This window comes from Astyanax mexicanus, chromosome 2, assembly GCF_023375975.1.
Source record: "Astyanax mexicanus isolate ESR-SI-001 chromosome 2, AstMex3_surface, whole genome shotgun sequence".
Lineage (NCBI taxonomy): Eukaryota > Metazoa > Chordata > Actinopteri > Characiformes > Acestrorhamphidae > Astyanax > Astyanax mexicanus.
In genome coordinates, this window is record NC_064409.1 from 52,206,511 (window position 1) to 52,231,501 (window position 24,991).

At 38.7% G+C, this 24,991-nt stretch overlaps 1 protein-coding gene across 2 annotated transcripts in view; it reads right to left on the reverse strand.

Annotated features, from left to right (window-relative positions):
- The window catches only part of LOC103046961 (A disintegrin and metalloproteinase with thrombospondin motifs 20), a 94,048-nt gene that overhangs the window by 24,185 nt on the left and 44,872 nt on the right, over positions 1-24,991 (reverse strand). For both annotated transcript variants that reach the window (XM_049474531.1, XM_049474532.1), the window contains 17 exons: positions 20,823-20,968; positions 19,882-20,063; positions 18,573-18,709; positions 18,323-18,440; positions 15,435-15,530; positions 14,390-14,556; positions 14,121-14,250; positions 13,761-13,887; positions 12,974-13,184; positions 11,843-12,007; positions 11,487-11,651; positions 10,403-10,522; positions 9,350-9,457; positions 6,808-6,972; positions 6,447-6,710; positions 3,812-3,973; positions 2,075-2,251 (listed from right to left, as the gene is read on the reverse strand). In XM_049474531.1, coding sequence (XP_049330488.1) covers positions 2,075-2,251; positions 3,812-3,973; positions 6,447-6,710; positions 6,808-6,972; positions 9,350-9,457; positions 10,403-10,522; positions 11,487-11,651; positions 11,843-12,007; positions 12,974-13,184; positions 13,761-13,887; positions 14,121-14,250; positions 14,390-14,556; positions 15,435-15,530; positions 18,323-18,440; positions 18,573-18,709; positions 19,882-20,063; positions 20,823-20,968 — 2,640 coding nt within the window. The remainder of the gene's footprint in view (positions 1-2,074; positions 2,252-3,811; positions 3,974-6,446; positions 6,711-6,807; positions 6,973-9,349; positions 9,458-10,402; positions 10,523-11,486; positions 11,652-11,842; positions 12,008-12,973; positions 13,185-13,760; positions 13,888-14,120; positions 14,251-14,389; positions 14,557-15,434; positions 15,531-18,322; positions 18,441-18,572; positions 18,710-19,881; positions 20,064-20,822; positions 20,969-24,991) is intronic.

The window sequence follows — 24,991 nt, forward strand, 5'->3', positions numbered from 1 at the left end:
TCAAACTGAAGCACATTAGCAGAGTTACTTAAATGTAAATATTGAATTATATTTGGTAAAAACTGAATTATATTTGTATTATAAACTAATAAAGTTCTACATTTGTCAGTGATCACTGTTGAAAATGTATAGTACTATGTTTTGCTTCGAAGAAGAAAGCTGATAAAGTAGAAAACTGCTCAAGTTTCTTATCCATCTTAAATATGGGAATGTCATAAATAAGCAGCAATCAAATCATATATTTACTGCATACTTTTATGGTTTCTCAGTGCTTGAGATTTCAATGCAATGTCAATGCAATGCAATGCACCATTTTCATTATCTATTTTACACTAAAATGAAATGACGACCTATTATTAAAGCCTAGGCAGTCATTTCATGTTTGATTAAGTGCATGATTTCTATATGTTTTTGCCCAAACAAAGTAAGAACAACTGAGAAGATATATAGAGAATGGCAGCTCAAAATGAAATGCCCTATAAATTAAATGATCCATAGTTTTAATCCCTGGTGATGAGGTACTTTCTTTGCTACATATGATCATTTAAGATTAACACATTTTCTGATACAAAATACTTGACACAAAATGTCATTTCTGTTTAATTAATCTTACTTTCACATCATAAAACATGCTACCAAAAACAGCATTACTGAATTTTCCTGTACAAGTTGTCACTTCCGACAAGTAAGAGGTCAGACCAAGAGCACCAGTGAGAAAATATTAAATATTACTGTTCAAACTGCTAAATTTAACAATAAATCATACTGTACAAAGTTACACATATAATATACATTAACAGTCATTTGTTGCTGTTTGATAAACATAATATTATTCTCTTATACACAAATATACATTGTGTTCTTTGATTACAGAATCATCACTCACAATAAAGTCGACTTCACGATTTATCATATAAAACAATAAATACAAAAGATTCAGTGTTGTCAGACAACACAGCCCCACTAATTTACAGCTCTCATTTAAAACCTTTGCTACAGATTTGTTGCATGTGTTTGTAATGATTCCTTGTGGGTACCAGGACTTACGTTTCTCAATAATCAGCACCGTGTCAGTGTGAGAGCTGTTTGCGAGGGCAGGAGCTCTAGCTAGTTCTAAAATCTTGTGCCTGATCTTTCGATGCCACCTAAATACTTCGGTTTACTGTCACTGAGCAAAGGGGAAATAAAATGTCTTCATGTTTTACACAAACCCAAAAACTGATCTGCTGCTATGATTCCTTCTGGCTAGTGCTGGGCGATTACAACCTAAAAGTCTTTTTCCGATTTTTGCCCTCTACTAAAAAGTCATACTACCGATGACAAAGAAATGGTTCAAAACTAGGTTTAATAAATGGGTGTTTGGCGTTCAGACGCTTTGGGTTGAGTCGACTCATTGAGTGAATCAATGAATGAAAATGTTTACAAGCGTTCATATCACGCACTGACCTCATGTAAAGACAGCTGGTGAGAATCTTACACTGAAGGATGCTGGAGCTTTTATTTCTAGCTAAATATGCACTTTATCTCACTGGGTGTTTGTGTCGAAAGTGCTGGAAAAGTTTTTGGTAGGAGCTCAGTACCTGGAGCGGAATGTTTAGAAAATATGCGCACGTTAGTCTGTGGGAGGCGGCGGTAACAAAAGCAAGACAGATAAACACTTTAGAAATGAGCAGCGTTTTCGTATATTTTAGACTAAAAGGATAAAATGTCTGTATGTGAAATCGCACTAACGCTGTAATTCAAATTAACCAAATTAATCACAAAAATCGCCCAGCACTACTTCCGGCCTTTCTAAAGTACTTTAGATAAGAATACTTTAGAGTCCTACTTGAGTACTTAATTATCACTAAGCCTTTTCTGCCCTTGCATCTCCTGTGTAAACCCACTTTTACTGATTTGTGTTTCCACACTGGTAGAAACTCGGCTGTGCTTAAACTACACGAGAAGTCAATCTTCCGCCCCATAGTGGGATAACACAGCAGTGAACTCAAGTGAACATTCTGCAGTAGGGGTAGGAGATAACACGGCAGGAAATATGGCATGAAAAGCAAGATATGAGAAATAACTATCGTACCGGCTTCCATGGTCGTCTGTGCCAGGAAGCACTGCCGGGACAGGGCTGCATGTTGCATTGCTCTACATCAGGAGGCTTGTCCAGCATATCACAGTTGTGCTCGTTCAGCCTCTGGCCGTTTGGTCGCTGACACACAACTAGCCGTGTGCGCTGGCCACCACCACATGACTGAGTACACTGAAGGAAGAAAAAAAAAGAAGATTTAGAAATAGAGGGAAGAAAAAAAAGAACAGAGACTGAGAAAAAAGGACAAATATGGTTCCACATAAGAAAGTGATAGAAGGGGTCAACATTACCAGAAGGAAATGGAAACAATAAGAGAAGAAAGCTGCTCCTAAAAGACATGACTTATTATGTGCTGAAGGAGTAAGAGTGCAATATGTTACTGGTGTGTAATTTCAATCTTTATTGATCTTAGTTGCCTAAACTGTAAAACCAAGAACAGAAAAAAGCCACACAGCCATCCATTACAAAGCTATTTCTTTCGTTGGACTGTAAAGACTTTCCTGCAGTCGTAATGCTAGTTTTAAAAGGCTCACTGAGGAGAAATATGGAGTGATACTGGCAATGATAGCGGAAAGCCCATTCCACAGTGACTTTGTTTCAGTAATGCATTTAACTGATGATCATAGAATCAGGATAAGGATGTACTGTTTATTCAGATGCAAAGTTTCCACTGAGAGCTTTACATTCCTTGCTGTTACCATAATTAAAAAGCCACAGTCATATTTAAGGCAATTAAAAATCTCATTAGATTTCAGAATGCAAAGGATTTAGCAGTAAAGCTCTTAAACTTTGTACAAACAATTTAAACATTGTTAACATTAACATACAGCTCTGGAAAAAAAGAGACCACTTCAGTTTATCTGATTTTGCTATTTATAGGTATATGTTTAAGTAAAATGAACATTTTTATTTTATTCTATAAACTACTATTTGTCCCAAATTCCAAATAAAGAAATATTTGCAGAAAATGAGAAATGGCTGAGCTTTCAAACCTCAAATAATACAAAGAGAACACGTTCATAATTATAAAGTTTTAAGAAGAGTTCAAAAATCAATATTTGGTGCAATAACCCTGGTTTTTAATCACAGTTTTCATGCATCTTGGCATGTTCTCCTCCACCAGTATTTCACACTGCTTTTGAAATACTTTATACCATAGCTGGGGCTGAAATTCAAGCAGTATAGCTTGGTTGGAGCGCTTGTGATCATCCATCCTTCTCTTGAAACTCATCATTTTAAGTGGTCTCTTATTTTTTTTCAGAGCTGTATATCTCAGTTTTTTATGTGAGCAAAATAGCTCACAATGCTTTTCTAGTCACTACTAACAGCTAGCTGGCCAACTTTATAGAAGCAATGTTGAACATGACATCCCTTATTATCAGATTATGTATGTATGGATAGCCTAAGCATGACAAAGGCTCAGACTTTTTTAAAGTATCAAACAGCATTAGTAATGTATATTTGATTTTCACAAAACATTAGAATTTCCTTCAATAAACTATGAAGCAAAATTATACAATGAACCAAAGCAAAAATTCCAGCTACAAACTTTCGCACAGGCCCAAATCTTTGTGTTTGTGTTTACTACTCACTTACAAAGAGCATAATGTGCAATATGTTTATCTACAGGAACAACAAATAAGCCTCTGTTTTCTAAAAGTGCGGAACGCATGTGGTGAATTCTTCAAAAAAAAAGAGAAAGGTAGTGTTTAGGTGATGTTAACTCTTTACCTCTCCCCATATGCCGTAGTTCCAGAGAGGACAGGGTCCAGAGTCACAGCTCTTTGACTCACTGGGTTTGACTCTCTCGTCACAGTAGTTAGTGCTGCGGCCCTCTGAGTCCTGACATACCACCACTCTCCTCTGGAAACCCCCCTCACATGTACTGGAGCACTGTAGAAAGTATAAAAAGTATAGCCATTAACATTTAGAAAGTCTGAAATGAATAAGGAATAACTAATATCCTTCTTCTCAGTAAGTATAAACATATTTCCTGTATTTACAGTACCAGTCACACTAGGAACATTCACTTGACACTGTAGAAAATAACCGTATATACTATGCTATATTATACAGTGAGAGCCACTGTCCACAAATGGAAAAAAACATGGAACAGTGGCAAACCAACCCAGGAGTGGCCGGCCAACAAAAATTACCACAAGAGTGCAGCAACCACTAATCCAAGAGGTCACAAGAGACCCCACAACAACATCCAAATTACTGCTGGCCTTACTTGCCTTAGCTAAGGTCAGCGTTTATGACTTCGCCATAAGAAAGAGGCTGGGCAAAAATGGCCTGCATGGCAGAATGCCAAGACAAAAATCACTGCTGAGCACAAGGGCGTAGGAGCGGGTTTGATATTGGGGGGGACACTTTTGCTAATGCACCAAATATAGTTTCTTAGAACAACATAGGAATTACTTTTAATCACAAATAATCCCTTTTTTCTGTACTCTGTTTATTATTAGTTACATCCAAGTAAAGGTGACTTTACAACCGCCATGTTACTCCAAATTACATTTAAACAAATATGCGTGAAATGTCTGAATTATATACATATATGACAAAAACTGATCAGTTATCATCTGCGCTTTTAGTTGTTTCTACTGAAAGCACTTCTTATGATGGTGTCCTTTTTTGAAAAAAGAATGTAACTTTACGTTTCATAGAGATTTTTGACAGAAGTTAATATAAATATTAGACTAAAGAAAAAAAACATTTGGATTCACCTGGAATGCCTCTATTTACTCAGGATTTAGTCTTACTGTGAACTACAAATAAACAGAAGTCAGGTTAGAGCAGTGTTTCTCAACCCTGTTCCTACACATTCTACTGCATATCCCCACTGCCTTCTCTGCTTTAAAGTCACTTAATAAAGTAAGTGGAGGTATGATGTGTCTAATACACTGCTGACATACATAATGAAAAGGATTTAAACAGGTAAACTCAGTAAAGGACTGTTTATTAACGCAATTTTAGGGCAGAGATCAGGGTTAATAAACTGCTTTAAACTACCAACATAAAGTACTGTACTAAATTCTGACTATCCACTACATCTGGCTTCTAGCTAACTATTTTTTTCGTTTACTATAGCTTACAGTAAGTCCTGCAATCCTAAATTAATAAACACAATTTGAAAATGAAATAGTGATTAGCTGATCAGGGCAAGCTGAACATAACATATATGTTTTTTTTTAAGCCTTGACTCCCTGTCTAGCTAATTCCAAAGTTAAGCTAACTGACTAACACAGCTGCAGTTTATTATCACACGGTGGGTTTAATCTGTGTGTTTTGATTTGGAGAGTCTTTTTAACCAGCTATCAGAAATAATCTCAACACAGGCCACATGGTAAACTCCGTTACCTCTTAGAAAAATCGCCGTATATCCAGATTTACTTCAACACCAGCTGATGCTGGACACCGCTTCTAAATCTCACAGCGAGGGGGAGGGGCTTCTCCTCCACCAGCACGCTAACTCTTCTCGCAAGACCAGCGAGCTGATTGGTTGTTTCTCCTAAAAGGCGGGACTTTCTCCCTGAACCGGCACCGTGATTGGTTTCCCAGCGCTTAGCGGTCGGTCTCTTCATTAACAGTACGACTGAGCTGAGCGAAACTATTTGATTTTTGGGGGGGACAAATCCACCTGTTTCTAATATTGGGTGGGACATGTCCCACCCATCCCCCCCGGTTCCTACGCCAATGGCTGAGCAACATTAAGGCTTGTCTCAATTTTGCCAGAAAATAACTTGATGATCCTCAAGACTTTTGGGTAAATACTCTGTGGACTGGCGAGACAAAAGTTAAACTTTTTGGAAAGGGTGTGTCCCGTTACATTTTATGTAAAAATAACACTGCATTTCAGAAAAAGGACATTATACCTACAGTAAAAAAATGGTGATGGTAGTGTGATGGTCTGGGGCTGTTTTACTGCTCAGGACCTGGAAGACTTGCTGTGATACCAAATTTCGCTCTCTACCAAAAAGATCCTGAAGGAGAATGCCCGGCCATCTGTTTGTGACCTCAAGCTGAAAATAAGTTGGGTTGTGCAACAGGACAATGATCCAAAACACAACAGCAAATCCACCTCTGAATGGCTGAGGAAAAACAAAGTGAAGACTTTGGAGTGGCCTAGTCAAAGTCCTGACCTGAATCTGACTGAGATCAGGTGGCATGACCTTAAAAAGGCGGTTTCTGTAAAGATGAGTAGGCTAAAAAAAAGACTAATATTTACATTTGTTTGATGATCTAAAACATTTAAGAGTGAAGAACATCAAAAAAATACGAACTCATGAAGGGGGCAATCACTTTTTCACATCACAGTATGCACGTGTGAGTACACAATATCAGAAATAACAGGAGGACATACTGATCCCCAAGGTCCAGTTCTCCACTGGTTGTCTGCAGAGGGGACGTTCCAGCTGCTGTGGCCAGGATGGCTTCCGGGGTCATAAGGGAAGTAGGGCTGGTTGTTCGGCCAGTGGGTGTAGACTGAGTGGCAGGGGACTGCAGCACACTCCTGCTCAGTGCTAGGCTTCTTGTCTGGGTGGCAGTAAGACTCATCCACCTGCTGGTTGTAGTTCATACACACCACTTGTCGCGTGGATCGACCCACCCCACACGACACGGAGCACTGGAAAAGAGAAGAAAGGTGAAGAATTGACTAAGACTAAATAAATAAACTGGTATTATTTGTATTAATTAATTGTAAAGTTAGTAATGATACACACAGATGACCACTCTCCCTCTCTCCAATGACCACAAGGGCTGAAGCACACAGAGGTTTCTGGGGGGCGAGGTAGATGGGCACAATAAGATTCATCAGCTACTCCTCCCTGAGCGTCTCTGCAGCTGACATAACGTGCTCTCTCACCTTTTCCACAAGAGACTGAGCACTGAAATACATACAAACACACACACACACACACAAATATACATTTTAAAAATACAAATCAGAATTGGTAGAAGTAACTAATCATAAGGCTTAGTATCTAGTAACTCCTATGTAAATACTATGTGAGATAAGAAGTAAAGAAAGGATAAAGCAACAAGTGAACATGATTATCCAAGGTCCCGGAGGGAACAAGTGACATAACTCACTTGGAATACAGTGCAAGCGTCTGTTAGCTTATGTACCATAACAGCCGGAAGTAAGCAGTCTCTGCCAACTGCATTCAGATGCTGCATAACCCTGTGTTCCACTAGAATGCGACGAGTCGCTTGCTTCGCCCCGCGTTTGTTGCTTGTGGGCATGTCAAAGCTTAACGCACGCATCATGGTCCAGCTTCCGACAAGAAAAAAAAGCACAAAAAATTGTATTGCTTCAACGTGTGTGTTGGTATTAAATAATAAATATGTATTTAATAACTAAAATGTTTAAAAATAAATGAATTTTAATAAGACATGGTGAATGTTTTTTTTTATATGACCATTCAGTCATTTTTAGTCCCACTTGAAAAATGGAAAATATGGCATAAATATAAGTTATCGCTTGGCCACTTTATTCTGCAGCTATGACTCCCGAGCTTGTTTTCTCTACAATGATATGATTGACACGCGAAAGGAACTATACGTTTAGAAAGCAGAAGCTTGAGGACCTCGGACCGGATTCAATTTGCCCAAAGAAATGCTACTAGCCAATCGGGTTAGAATGTCACTTCACGTCATAATTCATTTGCATAAAGTTGATAAAATTTCAACTCCGTGTCGCTTGTCACTCTGCCGCTTGTTGCTTCTCGCGTGCTGAGGTGAGAAACTGCGCGCTGCCATACGAAATGAACAATTGCCTGAAGCTTTCCAGTGTGAACGAATGGTAAGCAGAGGTTTGAAAAGATGCAGTGACTCACTTTATATTAACTGTTTCACACTCAGCTGAAAATCGCTGAAATACACAATGGAGGCTCTTTAATCCTGTTCATAAATATAACTAACAGAAAACAGGGCACAGAAACAAGTCAAAATCCAGAAGTCATCCACCGTCCATACTGACTGAGAAAACAGACACAGCTCTAAAAGTACAAGGATCCAAAACTCACATTATCAACCCTACCACCCCATACTTCCAAATCACTTCGTACAAGATGTCTTAGCTTCTCCAGATCCAAAAGACACATGCAATCTGAGAAAGTGGACAAACATGCTTCAAATATTTGAAAGAGGGTAAAGAGTTTGCCTATCATTCCACAACCAGGAGAGAATCCACATTTCTCTTGAAAAAATTGAGGTTCAATTATCAGGTCAGCTCTTCTTTTTCAGAATGTCCTTGAGACCATCTGAAAGTCATTCTCCATGGCCTCTTTAAACACCTTCCATGTCTTCAATTTCGCTTTTTACAGTGCAAAAAAAACTGTCTAGCGAAATCAGGAAACCTCTGATTCAGCCAAACTCAGGCAGCCACCTTCTTTATGTACAGAGTTAGGGCTTTTTTACACCTGCAAGTTCAGACCAAGGAACAAAGACCTTTGCTACATCCGGTCATCATCATCTACGTGGCCTCTCTTAATACTGTGAATAGTAGAATTTTGTCAGAAAATTGCCTTTCCAAGTGTTCTGATACCTTTTATTTTGGTTTAGAAATTAGGGATAATCTACAGTTACAGTAGGTACTGGAGTCACACCGGTACGTGATTGCACCCAAACAACTGCTTGGGGAGTTTCTCCACAACTTCAGTTTCTCTTCTTCTGTTGTTGAATGGGTGTCGACAGCCACCCACAGACGAACCAGAGTTGATCCAGACTGAAACCATATCTTTAGGCCGCTCTAAACTGTGGTCCTTTAGGTTAGTCTAAACTGAAAAGTCAGAAAGTAAGGACCAAACAAAATTGGAGTAAAATCACCATTAATCACAGGCAAATCTCCCCTGATTACGCTAGACAGTTTTTTTGCTAGACTGTCTACACAAACAACAAAACAACAAAAAAAAAGTCTCCCTCTCACATCCTCACAATACATTAAATCACATTAAGGTGACACTTTTCTACCAGCACAAACCCCAACTGTGTGACTGTCAGTCAGGCATCTGTCTTAAAAACACTGTTCGCTAGACGAAGGTATGAGCAAAAAAAAAACACTTCCATTAGTATGTGAACACTGATAAATGAACTCTAATTCTTATAAATGACTGCCACGATTACCATAAGCTTCCATGTGGGGAAGAACTGAACATGCATATTTAACAAGCAATATATTAATCTATACACAGTAATACGAAAATGTCAGTACTGCTATATAGCCAATACATGTTTGCATGAGTATGGATGTGTGCTACTCACTGTAGTCCACGAGCCATATCTCCACTGGGTGAGTAGCTGTCCAGGTGCTGCAGGTCGTGATGTGCTTACTGGTGATGATATTCGAGGACAGGCTGGCAACTCACACTCCTACATGCACACATTTACAAGATGACTGAGTACTTTCATGACATACATTTAGTATCTGTGAGTTTGTGCCTATGTACATTTGTCACTGTCACATAAAAACCTTTTATTTTTAGAATTACAACTTTACAATAATTGAAAAAAAGCTAATTTACTTACAATGGAAGTTAACTATTTAACACACATTATATCCACATGATCAAACCCCTGTACTATACCCCTGTACCTATCCCACCACTACCACCCAGCAGTAAAACCTGCTGAATTAGAGGAGAAAAACATGGTGACACCCCTGTTCCTTACTAGCTTTGCATATATTGTGCCTTATAATCCAGTGCGCCTTATGTATAAAAATAGACCAAGAAAATAGACATTTATTGATAGTGCCTCTTGTAATCCAGTTCGCCTTATAGTGAGAAAAATACAGTAAATGCTAATGTTACCTCAGCAACATTACACAAGTTTATCTTGCCAATTTCCTTGCTAGACTGAATTGTATGTGTTTTACCTTAAAGTCATTTGCACTCTTTACATAAACTAGTAATTCACATTATCGCTGCCAACACAACTGAGTCTTATTGAAGAACACTGTGTAGTGAATAGTTAAAGCTACAGTTAGAAAGGTAAATACTTATAAACCTTGCATTTCACGCTAACATTTTATTTAACACAGTAAACCTGATTATTATGTAGTTTTCTTGTAATATAGTGTTATATAATACTTGTTCCTACTTGTTAAGTCAAACATCTGGTTGTACTAGTATTGAGGAATTCAGTTTTAACAAACAATATATGGATTTCCTATTGTGACTGTTAAAAAGGTTTATTAAAAATCGATTATTGTTCATTTCTGGTGGTCTGTTCATCATGAAATTTGAGATAATGTAAAGTGAATGGCAAAAATGAATAAGTAAAGTAAAAGTGATATCTGTATGTGTGTAAGCATACCTGACTGTCTTGAGGTCTTGAAGCAGCATTACACTCCTGGTCATCTACTGTCTTGCCATAAGAACCGGACACACACCTCACTGCTCGTATTTGGTATCCATGCCCACAAGTCACTGGACACTGCAAACATAAATGCAGACTTTCAGTGTAAAATTTGCCTGCTCTCATTTCAAAACAGCTACACAAAAACACTTTTAAGTCCATCAGTATTTGAGATTTGATACTTTTTAAAATATAAATGTAACATTTATTGACAAACTAATAGCACTTGTTGTTATTATTATATTAAACCTACCTACCCCATGGTAATACCAGTGTGCTTAGACATGTAGCTCAGGGACGAAATCTGTCTTCATCAGGACACACTTATTCTAAAGGCCATTGAGACTCATTACAACCTAAGTAATACCAGCCTACTTCACCTAAACTAGACAACCACTCACCCCCACCCTCCAATCAAAACACACACACACACACACACACACACACACACTTAGTATGACCACCACCTGTCTTGGCTCAGTACATGTCTGGTGTTTAAAAGGCTCAGAGGAAGTGCTCCAGGATGTGTTTATTTGGGTTGCAAATTATGATTACACAGGCATTAAGCAACGTACACATATCTCAACATACACCCACCTATCCCTGCTATGCAGATGCATGATACGTATTGCTAAAAAATATCAGGTAAGAATTTAAGCCAAGCCATTTCAGTTTGCAGTATTTCTATTGACGTAATGTTAGTCCTGAAATAGATAGCTAAAAGGCCCTATGGATTCAATACATTTAAAGCGGTAAAGTTAAGAGACAATTTTCTTATTAAGAAAAGCTCCACCAAAGGAGGCAGACCTGGAAGGCAAAGATGTATGTCTGTTTTGTGTGTGTATGATGCTAGAGAGGCAAACCTTCACAAATTGATGTGGATGGTTTGGAAAACTGTGTAAAACTGTGTGTGGTGTTATGTGCTGTGTGTTATGACAGGCTCTGTGAATATTTCAACTCCATTTCCTCTGAACAAACTTTACTGCATCCCTAAAAAAGCCATTTGAAGCCCAGTAGCACACACACACACCCACACACTTACCGCACTCCAGACGCCAACCTGCCAAGAAGCACATTCTGGAAGAACACAGCTGCCGATATTTGAGGGTTTGTTGTTGGGATTGCAGTGCTCATCACTGAGACGTTTCTCTGCCAAAACACAGAACACCTGTCTGTGCCTCACCCCCTTACCACACGTCACCATACACTACAGACAAAGCAGAGAGGAAACAGAAGTTTTGTATGAGTGAGTGCCAAATTAACTTTTTAAAATACAGTATTTTATAAACATGCATGAATAAATAACCAACCAGATTTACTTGACTATTAAAATATTTGTGTCACATTTAAAACCTCTTTCTAGCACTCATCGGATGCAAGGTCTGTGTGTAAACCTACCTCAGTCCATTGGCTGACTGACCAGTCAGGACAGGGTACATCATTGCAGGTCTCTGTGACGACTCTCTGGTACTCACTACACTCCCGCTCTACAAGTCTACGCCCCAGGTTGTTCATGCAATAGGAGTCACGTGTACGAGTGCCCCGTCCACAGGTCTTCGAACACTGCAACAATCACAATCCTTTACATCAACTTAAAATAACTGTAGCACTGCAGCAACCTATTGAAAAGAATTACTTGCATAAAAATAAGTTGTTTTTTTCCACAATGAAACCAATATCTTTTGTCCTGGATTTCTTTTTTGTATTATTTATATTATATTATATACAGCTCTGGAAAAAAATAGGAGACCACTATAAAATTATGAGTTTTTTTTTATTTTACCAAATTGAAAACCTCTGGAATATAATCAAGAAAAAGCAGTGTGTAAGAGTGGTGGAGGAGAACATGCTAAGATGCATGAAAACTGTGAATAAAAACCAGGGTTATTCCACCAAATATTGGTTCCTGGACTCTTTACTTTATGAATATGAACTTGTTTTCTTTGCATTATTTGAGGTCTGAAAGCTCTGCATCTTTTTTCAGCCATTTCTCATTTTCTGCAAATAAATGCTTTAAATGACAATATTTTTATTTGGAATTTCGAAAAAAAAAAGTTGTTCATAGTTTATAGAATAAAACATGCTTATGCTTAAATATTTAAAGCTGGCATCAAACAACGTGGAATTTTGTCAACAATCTGTGTTCCTAAAGTAATTTGTTTGGCCAAAAAATGTTACATTTAATAACCAGACATTTGCCCATTTTGTTAATGTTTTGTTAATGTCAGTTCCCTACTATTACGTATTACTATGTACATTTTAGCAGTGTGTAGATCAGGTTAGACAAGCTAGGAGAAAACTAAAATATTCTGGAAAATACTTATATGTGCTTCCTTATAGATGTGAGAGTATATGAAACTATTAACAATATTCTCATACATTTCCACAGAAATGCAATATATTCAATTGTTATTTGGCACAGTATTAACTGTAGGGAATACAGTAATGTATGTCTTCTGTTATAAACAAAAACTGACTTTAAATCTTAACCAATTATAACACAGTTAACAGTCACAGTCATTATCTTACCTGTGACCAGGCACTGTACTGCCAACTCTTCTGCAAACAGTCTCCATGGCAAGATTCGCGGCTCTGTGGTTTGGTCAAATCTCCACAGGCCCTCACTTCCACTTTCTCACTCACACTCTTCGTCTGCCTGTAGCGCATACACAGAACCTCCACAGTACGATACCCAGGCCCACACTTAGAGGAACACTCACTCTTTCCAGCCACATGCCACCTGTTTGTGAGAGAAGATTGCTTGAGTGAGGGATAGGGATGTAACAACACACTGTATCACCATAAATCGCAATGTAAATATAACCTGCATTATACTAATTACACCATCTAACACAATTTCGCCCAGTCATGCGTAACTTAGGCAAAACAATGCTTACATTTAAGGTAAGATAGAGATAAGATAAGCTATAATTTATTGTCCCCAAAGGGAATATTTTCCTTGGACTTTACAAAGATACATCCTGCTGCAACTTAAAAAAGCATGCATTTTCACACTATACACTCTATACAACATCAATTTTTCATATCAGAAATATTGCATAAACCCTGAACCTTATTTTACACATTCCTTCTAACCCAGCACAGACTGTATAACACAACCCATGACCTTACCTATTTTGCACATTTGTTTATGATTTATAGACAATTTCGCTTGTTGTGATAGTTGGCTGTTATTTAGACTTGGCTAAGCATTTAGCTTTGGCTTAAATAAGGTACTTAACGTTTAGTTCTGTGATTTTTATAATGTTTTTGGTCAGACCCGTTCTGATGAAAGTGTGTGTATGTGTGCACAAACCTGAGTTCACAGTCGGTATTGCAAGACTCTGTAGCTCCCCTGGGTCGAGGTAGAAGCTCACACCTCTGGTCTGACACCACCAAATGATCACTCTTGCGAACACACACTGCTTTTCGCCGCCGCTCTCCTAAAGTATCGCATGCATATGCAAAGATATCAAGTGTTGTTTTATTTTAAGCCTTTTTTTTATCTTTTTATTTAAACACAATTTCACCACATTTTTAGTCATTTCCAATTCCCATACAGTAGCTCAAGATGGTACCAGTGCTGGGACAGTGTAAGCTACCATAAAATGAAATGACGCAAAGGTTGGCTGTCACGTCAGCTTCTGCTGTTTTTAAAGGACTTTTTGAAAGTCACCTTGGCACATGCGACTGCACTCTTGCCAGGGTCCAGATGTGTCCCACACAAACTGCTCTCGCTGCTCCTCTATGGGGATGTTAAAAGAGTACCGCACATCTGGATTATAGAGACTTCCCACACATAGCACCTGAGAGAGCAGAGCATTTGAAAAAAAAAAATCAGTATCAGTTAAATTTTTAACTCACTGAGCAGCTGCACTGAAATTAAACCCAGTAAATTTTTAACCATTAGATAAAATTATGGTAAACCAACCCTACTAAACTTACCTGTAGAATGAGTTCGTCCTCAATGCGTTCTGTGCAGTTGATTCGCTCTACCGTGGTGTTTGAGCCGCTGTACTCAATCTCAGTTCCTTTAAAGGAGATTTCCCTTTTAAACATGGACACCACCAAATTTCCATTTAGAAGGAAGTTGGATCGACTGTCAGAAAGTGCTAAGAAAACAGTAAAGATATAAATTCATTTAGTTTACTTGCTGGAAACAAAGATGATTAGAAATGGCTGTATGTTCAACTGTTATGCCTGTATTACAACGAATAATCCTGATTTTATTATTTTGTATTTAAGGAAAACTGAAAAAAAAAAAAAAGACTTAAAAAATAATGCATTAAAACAGGTACTTGTCAAAGCATACACTGTATTGTCCTCATACTTACACTCATACTAACAGTAATAGATCATTATTTGTAATCTGAATCATTTTTATAAATGCTCTACACAAAGTGAAATATTTTAAGAAAGAAATGCAGCTACTTAAATCTAGTTGGTGCGTCTACTTAAGTGTGTCTACACACACTGACTACTTCTGTAATTTCAGCCGGTGTGAACCCACATTTGCCAGTGTTTGTTTAGCCAATCAACCTTTAGAGACAGCCACTTTACCCCTACCACGGTGTGAACAGTTCAAGCAAACGTAGCACCCTTTTTACCATACTTGTTCACTTTCACTCCTTATTACACTCTTTCATCAACTCTTTTCCTGCATCTGTCTCTAATTACCAGCTTTCTCACCCTCATTCATCTTTCTCTTTCTCTGACACTTCGTTTGCTTTCCCTTCACCCTTCTTTCCCCACATTTATAAGACTGTCTGGGTTCCTATTTCCTCTCTCTATTGAGCTAGCACTCATCAGAACCACGGCCCCAGTCTCATTTTCACTTTTCAATGGCAATCACCTATACAGGGTTTGTCTACAATGTTAAACACATGACGTGAAAATGCCGCACCCTCTATGGCTCATTTATAGTAACTGATACATGATCGCATGAGATTAAAGCAAAGTGTTATTGGTTGCTTTATCAGGTGAGACCTACCGAGGTAGTTGTCATCTTCTGGTGTTCCAGAGTAGCTGACTTGCTTTATGTCGATGTTGGTTGCACCAGTTGGAATTCGCACCACAACATTATAACCTAGAAAATGGAGGGGGAGGGGAGAGTGAAATAATAAGAAAACACATTTTCTGTGCAAAGAGCGGTAACGTTTGTTACCATAACATCTTGAGTTAATAGCTTCACTATGCTCCACAGCTTGGGCCAGGGGAAATGGAGGGTGCCCTTTAGACTTCAAGTGTCACACATGGAAAATCAAATGCAAAAAAAGACAGGAAAGAATGAAAACAAAGAAAAAAGAAAACTTTTCTGTCACACATAATCTCCTCACCGGCGTGGGGGCCCACACACAAAACAAAAAGAAAAAAAGGAGTGAAAAAGAAATAGAAATGTATAAGTAATTGTGCCTTCAGCTTTTCGGTTTGTCCTGTAATTTGCCACAAGTTAACAACTTGTTTATAAGAGACGAGAAAAGAGAACAGGAGAGAGGAGATTCAGTGGCTCACTGGACAGTTATGTCCATAGAGGGCAGCACATGTAAGGGTTATGGCTCTTTTCCTTAATCATCCAGCTCATTTCTAGAACATTATAACCTCAATTAGACCAAATATGCTTTAAACTGAACTGCGACCTGTGTGCTAGACCTGTGTCTACCTACAGCAAGGATGTTTTTATAAGTTTGTACACAATATGAGGTGCATATTTGAGTGTGATTAGTGATGAATGTCCCAGTCTAACTGGTACGGACAGTAAGAGCCTATGGGTACGTGTTGAGTCTGACACAGGCAAACCGCCACAGTTGCCTCTCCCACTAAGAAAACCCACACGCACTGATGCAAGTTCAGAGAGAGTTGGCCGAATCCCAAACTATCCGCACAACACCACGTCCACACACACTCACACGCAGGCACAAATCTGAGATTGGTTAGAGGCAGCAGAGCAAACCACACACTATCTGCACAATAGCCCACACGCACCAATCCAGGATCAGAAACAGTGGGCCAAAACCTCAGGCTGTACACACAATGGAAACAGACCAAAACTTGACCCCAGAATGCAAACATGGAGCTGAAGCTGAAATGGAACACGCTCCCAGTTAAAGCTTCAGGATGCCTGTGGTTTATCTCAGATTAAAACCAAAAGGCCTCGACTCACATCAGAACAATGATGCTTGGGAGGGCTTGACCACAGGGATTGGCACTGGCAAATAAAATTAAGCACCAGAATCCTGGTGGGTAACTGTGGAGTCCCTGTGATTCCTCAACGACTAGATTCCCAAAGAATTTACATAATGATTCTTCTTGTATTGTTCAAAGGCATATTATGGGACTGCAAAGTTTAGTGTTTACAGTGCTGTGGTGCACCCGGTTCAAGTCATAATTATATGGTAATTACATAGTTTACAGTTTGGAAACACTAAACTGTAGTATATTTTATCTGGAGTGCTCAAGCTTATTATCAGTCCCTGCTTTATGCTACGTTTTACGGGTCTTATTAAACTCATTCACCTACATACAAATAGGCACACATTAACAACTAACTAGAGACCACATTAACTATGGATTACTAGCCATCAGTAACAGCAGTACAATTCTGTACAATGTTGATTGTCGTTTCTTGAGAAGTATCACGCATAGCAGTATGTACACTCATCATGAAGTGTTAACTCAGGTTTAGAAGGTTTAGAAACAGGTTTAGGTTTAGACAGCTTAGAAACACCCACACCTGTATAAGTTGTAAGGTTATCTTGTAAGTAAGGCTGAAAACTAGCCAGTGTGCTTCTGGCAAGGAGGAGAGGCCTGATAATGGGTGAGAAATGAATTTGACATTTCATTTTTAAAATTGTGCAGGCAGTGTGAACCTGTACCTGTAGTGTCTGCCTAGATATCACATTTACAAAAAAAAATACATGGGGTAATTTGTGGCAAAGACTCTTAACATGGTCAGCGTTGTTTACTCTTCACAGCTTTCCACAGACCAGTCTGGTTTAAAGGGGAGGTGGAAGCTTTCTTCTGGACCATAACAGAGAGATTTAAAGACGGGAAGGATATCCTGCTGCCCTGAGTCTGTTTATTTCAACCTTATCCCAGCATGTACAGTTGTTTTGGGTTTGACTTGTTCCAACAATGAGAGCATCACTAGTGCTCTCATCACTTTTAAGACACGAGACACAACACACCAGCTGGAGATTATGCTTCAAGGGGTTATAGCCCAATGATAGTTTGGTATTAGCAAAGGGATGGTTTATGCATGTTTAATATTATGTTTAATTATTATTATTATTATTACATATAAAATATGTCAACATACAGCTCTGGACAAAAATTAAGAGACCACTTCAGTTTCTGAATCAGTTTCTCTGATTTTGCTATTTATATGTATATGTTTATGTAAAATGAACATTGTTGTTTTATTCTATAAACTACAGACAACATTTCTCCCAAATTCCAAATAAAAATATTGTCATTTAGAGCATTTATTTGCAGAAAATGAGAAATGGCTAAAATAACAAGAGATGCAGAGCTTTCAGACCTTGAATAATGCAATGAAAACACGTTCAGCAATTAATATTTGGTGAAATAACCCTGGATTTAATCACAGTTTTTATTCATCTTGGCATCTTCTTCTCCACCAGTTTTACACACTGCTTTTGGATAACTTTATTCCACTGCTGGTGCAAAAATTCAAGTAGTTCAGCTTGGTTTGATGGCTTGTGATCATCCATCTGTCTCTTGATTATATTCCAGAGATTTTCAATTTGGTAAAATCAAGTAAACTCAAAATTTTTAAGTGGTCTCTTATTTTTTTTCCAGCTAGTTATGTTTGTTAGTGATGCCTGTTAGTGATGCCCATGGTGAGAAATGTTAGCTTACCATATTGTGCATTGTTGAAGGTGCCAGCAACAGTCCTACATGAGGAGTTGTCCCCTCCACAGACTCCACACTTATCATTCCTTGCCTTGGAGTTCAAAACATGATCACAACCTGCTTGCTGGAACACACACACAAACACATGGAATGGAATGAAAAGCTGGTCGTTTACCAATAACAGAATTAATAAATACAACAGTGGCAGCCAAACAATAGCAGCCAGGATACTACAGTTGTCAGCATAGATGTGTACCCTGCAGAGGCCTTGCACACAGATGTCGTAAGTGTCTGGTCCACACGGTGTTCCGTCAACAACTCGATCTCTCAGCTGGTAGTAGGCCATTGTTCCAGCAACACGACAAAACAGCTTACAACGATCCTTCATTAAGACTATAAATAGAAGCCACAGTGGTATTACCAATACAAGAACAATCCAAACAAAAACAACATTCAGTCTATCTAAAGCCCTATCCAAACAGGATTAGTTTCTCAGCGGGTCCTGGGGTAATTCGCTCTTTTATGGGGGGTCCTCCATGTTTTTATTTCCGTCCAGAACGACCATGTACGTGTTTTTCTCAGACGTCCTCTGAGAAAATTACAGGCTGAATTATCTACTGTTTTTCGCTGAACTTTGTGGTCCTCCGGTAATTTTAGTCCTGATCGGACACACATCTCTGAGTTTCATCACCTCAAATTTAATAAAAAAAGCTATTTGTCTCCTGCCACGCACTGTAATTACACTTTGGGAGCACGTTGTCATATAGATCCACGTCAAGACAACAGCGAGTGGAAATGGAGGAGCTACTGAACAAGGTATCATGTGACCGAGAAAGCCTAATAACTCACTGGTCCTCACATAGGTCCCTCTGAGAAACTAATCCCTAAATAGGGCTTAACAAAATGCATATACATTTCCAACTGACTCCTGGCAGAGTAAAACATAGATCTGTACATACTGGAATAGCGTACAGTATTAGGTTTACATATTTAATAAAAGGCCAGCAGAAAAAAAACATGTCTTGCCTTTGCTGTGGTTTTCATATAATGGCCAGATTTTCTTGGTTAAGCATGACCCTCAGAAAACTTTAAATCAGCTCAAATTGCATTCTGGCTGACAGAGCATGTCAGTTTGCTTGTGTAACATGTGTATTATGATTGATCAAGGTTAGTACGGTCAGTTTGGTCTGGGCCAGCACGAGATATGCTGCCAAACAGCAGTCTTCAACATCTGTAAGTGTTTGTGTAATTAGAGACACTTATAGAGCCAATGAAAGAGAAAAACATCCATTGTTGTTTGCTATTTCTTCTTATGCTATGGTTCACACACAAGGGTGTGTCATATCACATTGTACGCAATAATATCACCAAAATATTTATGAATATTATGAATGATGTTATACCCTAAAATATTGTGCCATATTACCCACCCCTAATTATCACATCAGGGCAGTGTGAATTTTTGACAACAAATTTTAATTTAGTTTTAGTCATAGTCTTGTGATGAAAACAGCATTTATGTTTTAGTCAACTAAATGTGTGCTTCGCATGGTTATAATACTCACTCCCGCTGTATTTAGGCACCCAGCGGATAGTGGGAGGTAGTCCGTTGATGTTGAAGTGTTTGCCATCAAAGTGGGAGCATTGTTCCTCTCGGAAGTCCTTCTGGTCCCTTGGACACGGCTCAGTATTACAAGAACGGAACTTCATGCGGCGTCCCACACAGAACCGCCCACCGTTCTTCGGCCTTTTCCAAACATATACAAACATTTGTATACACATGAACAAATAAGTACTGAACACCTGTTCCTATTCCTACAAGCAAAAATAAAATCCCACAAAGACAGTCTGGATGTAAGATGGATTTAAGGACATCCAATAACTGCCAAGATGTGCCTATTTTTGTTCATTTTTAATTAATGTATCCTATATACTCTGGGATCTAATCCATTACTGTACATACAGCTCTGGAAAAAATAAGGGATCACTAATAAATGATAAGTTTATTTGACTTTACCAAATATTATCAAGAGGAAGATGGATGATCACATGCGTCTAGTCAAGCTGAACTGCCTTAATATTTTCACCAGGAGTGGCATAAAGTTATCCAAAAGCAGTGTGTAAGACTGGTGGAGGAGATAATGCCGAGATGTATGAAAACTGTGATTACAAAATAGGGTTATTCCACCAAATAGTGATTTCTGAACTCTTAAAACTTATGAACTTGTTTTATTTGTTTTATTTGAGGTCTGAAAGATCTTTTTTGTTATTTATTTTCTGCAAATAAATGCTCTAAATGACAATATTCTTATTTGGAATTTGGGAAAAATGTTTTCCATAGTTCATAGAATAAAACAACATTGTTCATTTTACTTAAACAAAAACCTATAAAGAGCAAAATCAGAATAACTGATTCAGAAACGGAAGTGGTCTCTTATTTTTCCAGAGCTGTATCAGTTTAATGTGCATTTAGTCTAAGTATTTTCCTTTTAAATTCTATACTTACGCAGGTTTGTTGCAGTCTCTAGATGTGCTCCGTGTGCCACCCCCGCAGGTCCTGGAACACACACTGTATGGTCCCCATGGTCCCCATTCTCCATGCACCGGTCTTGACTCGATCTCTTTATTCACACACATACCATGTTTGCAGTACTATGCACACATTGGCATACACACACACAGACACACACATACACATACACAAACACAAAGATTAAAAACAAGTCTTAGAATGGTTGAAAATAATACATATCAGTTTTACGATAGCCAGCCGTGTATGCAAAGCGTCAAAATAAAGCCATCAACACAACTGAAAGATTTAAAAGCACCGAAAGAGGGTCTGCTGTTTGTTCCTCCCGTCCTAAACCGCTGTTTATATGTAAAACTATATCTGAAAAGAAAACTGAGTATGTGCTAATCCTACTATTATTTACACAGGTGGAAGGACTCCAGCACAGACCTAGCTGTGGGAATAAAGCTGGGCCAGTGCTGTGTCTGTTCTGGGCCAGCAACAAGCCTGCACTTCACTCAGATCCTCACAGGCTAAGTGGAAATGTAAGGTGTCGGTTGAGAAGATCCAGAGACGCAGCATTCTACACTTACACATACACACTGTCATCTGTGTTTGTGTGTGTTTGGCATAAAGCATGGATAGAATTTATTGTAAGAAACTAAAGCAAAAGACAATAAAATGATCTGATGAGTTAGCACTTGTGGCACTAAGCTTAACCAGGATTATGGTTACATTCCACCTATGGTTGTGTCACATGATCCAGAAGCGTTTTATCTTTCCTTTCCTCCTTTACTCTCCATCAGATGTTTTAGTGTAGCTTAAGTCAAATTCAGAAATATAGGGTGTGTTTACACTTCTTACACATCTGTGTTAAACAGTGAGTGATACATACGGCTGCATTTTTGAACTGGTAAAGTTTAGTAACTGAGATGAAAACTAAATTTTTTACATTACATAATTTTTATGTTACATTATTTAGAGTCTTGGTAAAGTACTGTTGTTTACAAAACAGACAAACATAACTTCTACTTGCTGCTCTATACTCTATAAGCTTGTTTTTTGCAAGTTTTGTTTAATCTTGATTTTACTATCATTTAATTATGATGTTTCATGATTTTCTATTACTTTGTATTATCATGGCTTTCCCCAGTGAGTAAGTGGGTGAGTATTTACACTTTACCTTAAGGGTGTTACAACGTTTTAATAATGTGGCACATTAAAGGAGAGGTAGGATAGTTGAGCAGATTGCAAATTTAATTCCCTGGAAATGCATGTATGTAAGCTGTTGCTGAAATATCTGGTTCCTGTTGATATTAAAATGCAAAGAACCAACAACAAATTACATAAACGTTACTCAAAATGTTTTACTACTGAGACTCGACAGCTGACTTAATGCAACTTAAATTTAAGATGGCGGCGCCCGGAGATGTAGCTAACGCTACGTGATGTAAACAGTGGCTTTTAAAAAACTTCTTGTACAGTTTTAAAGTACTAAATGCCTCGTTTTAAATATCAGGGCTCTCCGGATTCTATCAATGAAGCTACTTTGAGCCTGGATAACAGTATAAAAAGCAATTTATCCCCCCCCCCCCCCCCCCCTTCTCACTTTGCAGGTAGAAAACTCGCAAAATTAGCACAGAATGGGCCCAGCTTGGCGCTAAACTGGCCCGCTCCAGGTCAAACCCCACTCCCAGCAGGCAGTGAGAGCGAGTTACTGGCAGCACTAGCAGGTCCTGTCTCAGAGAGCATGGCTGCCTTTTCATGGGCTGTAACCAAATCCCCCATGGTGCGGCGGCAATGGCGGTGGGCTCCTTTCAGAGCAGGAATGCAGGACAGCCCGGCGTCTGTCTCGCTGAGTCGCTCCGGCACAGGCTCACCGCTGGCACACACCAGCGCAGAAGCAGGCGTGGCAGTGGCATGCACACACCGATAAGGAAACCCAAGAGCGCAGATAACAGTGACAGAGCTCATTACAGTCTCCGACTTCCCGCTTTTCTCTCTCACAGCCTCTCTGTCTGTCTTTCCCTGGTTGCTATATCAATTGGTCTTGCATTTTCTCTATACATCAGTCCTTCTGCCTCTTTCTGTCTCTTTTTCTCCTGTGGAATCTAATAAAATAGGCAAGACCTTGCATTGAAAAAGCTAAGACACTAAGACCATTATTGGTGTACTGTGTCACTGGTTCTTCATGACTAGCTCATTCATACCATGGCAAGATTTAATGGCCTTTGGCATCGAGCAGACACTTCCATTTCTGATATACATCTTGTCTACAGGGTTTATTGTTCAGCACAATAAGACGTAGAGTAAAGGAAAAGAGTGTTCCTCAGTCATGCCACACTATACAGCCAAGTATCATTAAGATGAATGAAGTGAATGATAAAACTTGTTTAACTAATGATGAGAAAACTGTGTTCTTTCTTTTTGGCCTTTTCCTATGTGATTTTAGATGAAGAAGAGGATTATCCTAATGCTGGCTGTGGGTTCAAAGGGGAAATCTGTGGAACGCAATGCACCTTGCTGTGGGAAAGGAGAAAAAGGAGAAGGAGCTAAAGGAGAAGACAGACGAAAGAAGACAGGCCTCCTTTTTGCACACTCCCACTTTCCTGCTTACTGTGACAGAACAGATCATGGCTACACATTAGGAAGGTAAGGGGCAAGCTGTACACTCCTTGGCAACATTTTACAATGTGTGTGCTTCTCTTGGCTTTGCATAATGAAGGCAAGAAAGCTCCATAAAAGCCATTTTTCCCACAGGTAATCATGAAGGAGTGCCTGGGTGTACATGACTGTGCATAAGAGAGACACATGGCTGTGACCCAGGGTGAACACCTGCAAAGTCAGGCTACAGAAAAATGAGGTCCGTGTTACACCAGTGCAACATTCCTGCATGCAACACACCTTGTTTTTATCTATATTAACAGAGTCTGGGACACAGAAGAGGGTCCATCAAACACTTGTTAGTCAGCAATTGCCAGCAGATATTTCATGTGCTTATGTCCACTAAAAATGAACAGAAATAAGAAATGATGATAAGATTTGATGTTTAGTATTTTAAAATTATTTAATATTGATGCATAATCAACTACAAATGAGCTAACTTATAATAGATAAGGATGCACTGCATTTAAAACTGTAGTTTATGATAACATTTCTACACACAAACACAAAAAAGTTAGTCAGATAATGTGCATAACATAATAATTCTCATTAAGTGTGCCAATTAATAATAATAAATTCCCTAAATACAGACAATCCCAAACTCTATATATTAGTCTGTACGCATGTCTAGAAGTTGAGCTGTGCTTCTCTATCTAAACAAGCTTATTTGTCCAATTAGAGATTGGAACAGGCTGGTGTTTGTTAATGCTGGCTTGTTGTGGCCTCAGGCTCTACCTGAGTTTGCCATGTGTGAAACAGGGTTTGGGTAAAACATTTCAAATGAAACTATGATGGAGTAAAAGTCTGATATTAAACGACAGGCAGGTGTTAATCGCTCCAGGCTTGGGTTAAACGAATGCAAATGTTTTGTGCTGCAGTGCAAGAAGCAAGCAAGGCTACATTTTTCATTCCTTCACAAGCACTCAATTCTCCCTACAGCATGAACACAAAATAGTGGAAAGACAAACAAACTGAGTAAATCAAACTATTATAGTAAACTGAATTGAGTAAATGTAATGTGATTAATGATACAATATTATCCTGAATAATACTTAATTTTCCTTGTAACTTCTCATAAGCATCACTGCATTAACTGCATTTTCTTTTGACGAGACTGTTAATCAATTTCTTAAAGGGAAAACATTTAATCAATTGTTCTGTCTTATTTGCTTATTTATAAGGAGAATGGCATGTGCCATTCGAAATGTGATCTCAGTCTCACAAAAGTCTTTATAAAAGTCTTTTATATAGAATAAAAAAATAAAACATTTACGCTCTTATTCCTTCCCAGCTCTTTCCCACGTTAAGCATGCCCTCCTTTATCTGCAGAACCGTTAATTACAAGCACTCTGGACCCAGTGTGAGTGTGTGTATGTATTTCTGGCCCTTTGTGTATGAGTATGTGGATAGCACAGGACCACCAGTGAGCTCCTCGTGAGGACCCTGAGAGCTGTCAGACTGAAGAGGGAGCAGCCTATCAGACAGCTCCACAGTCTGAAGCC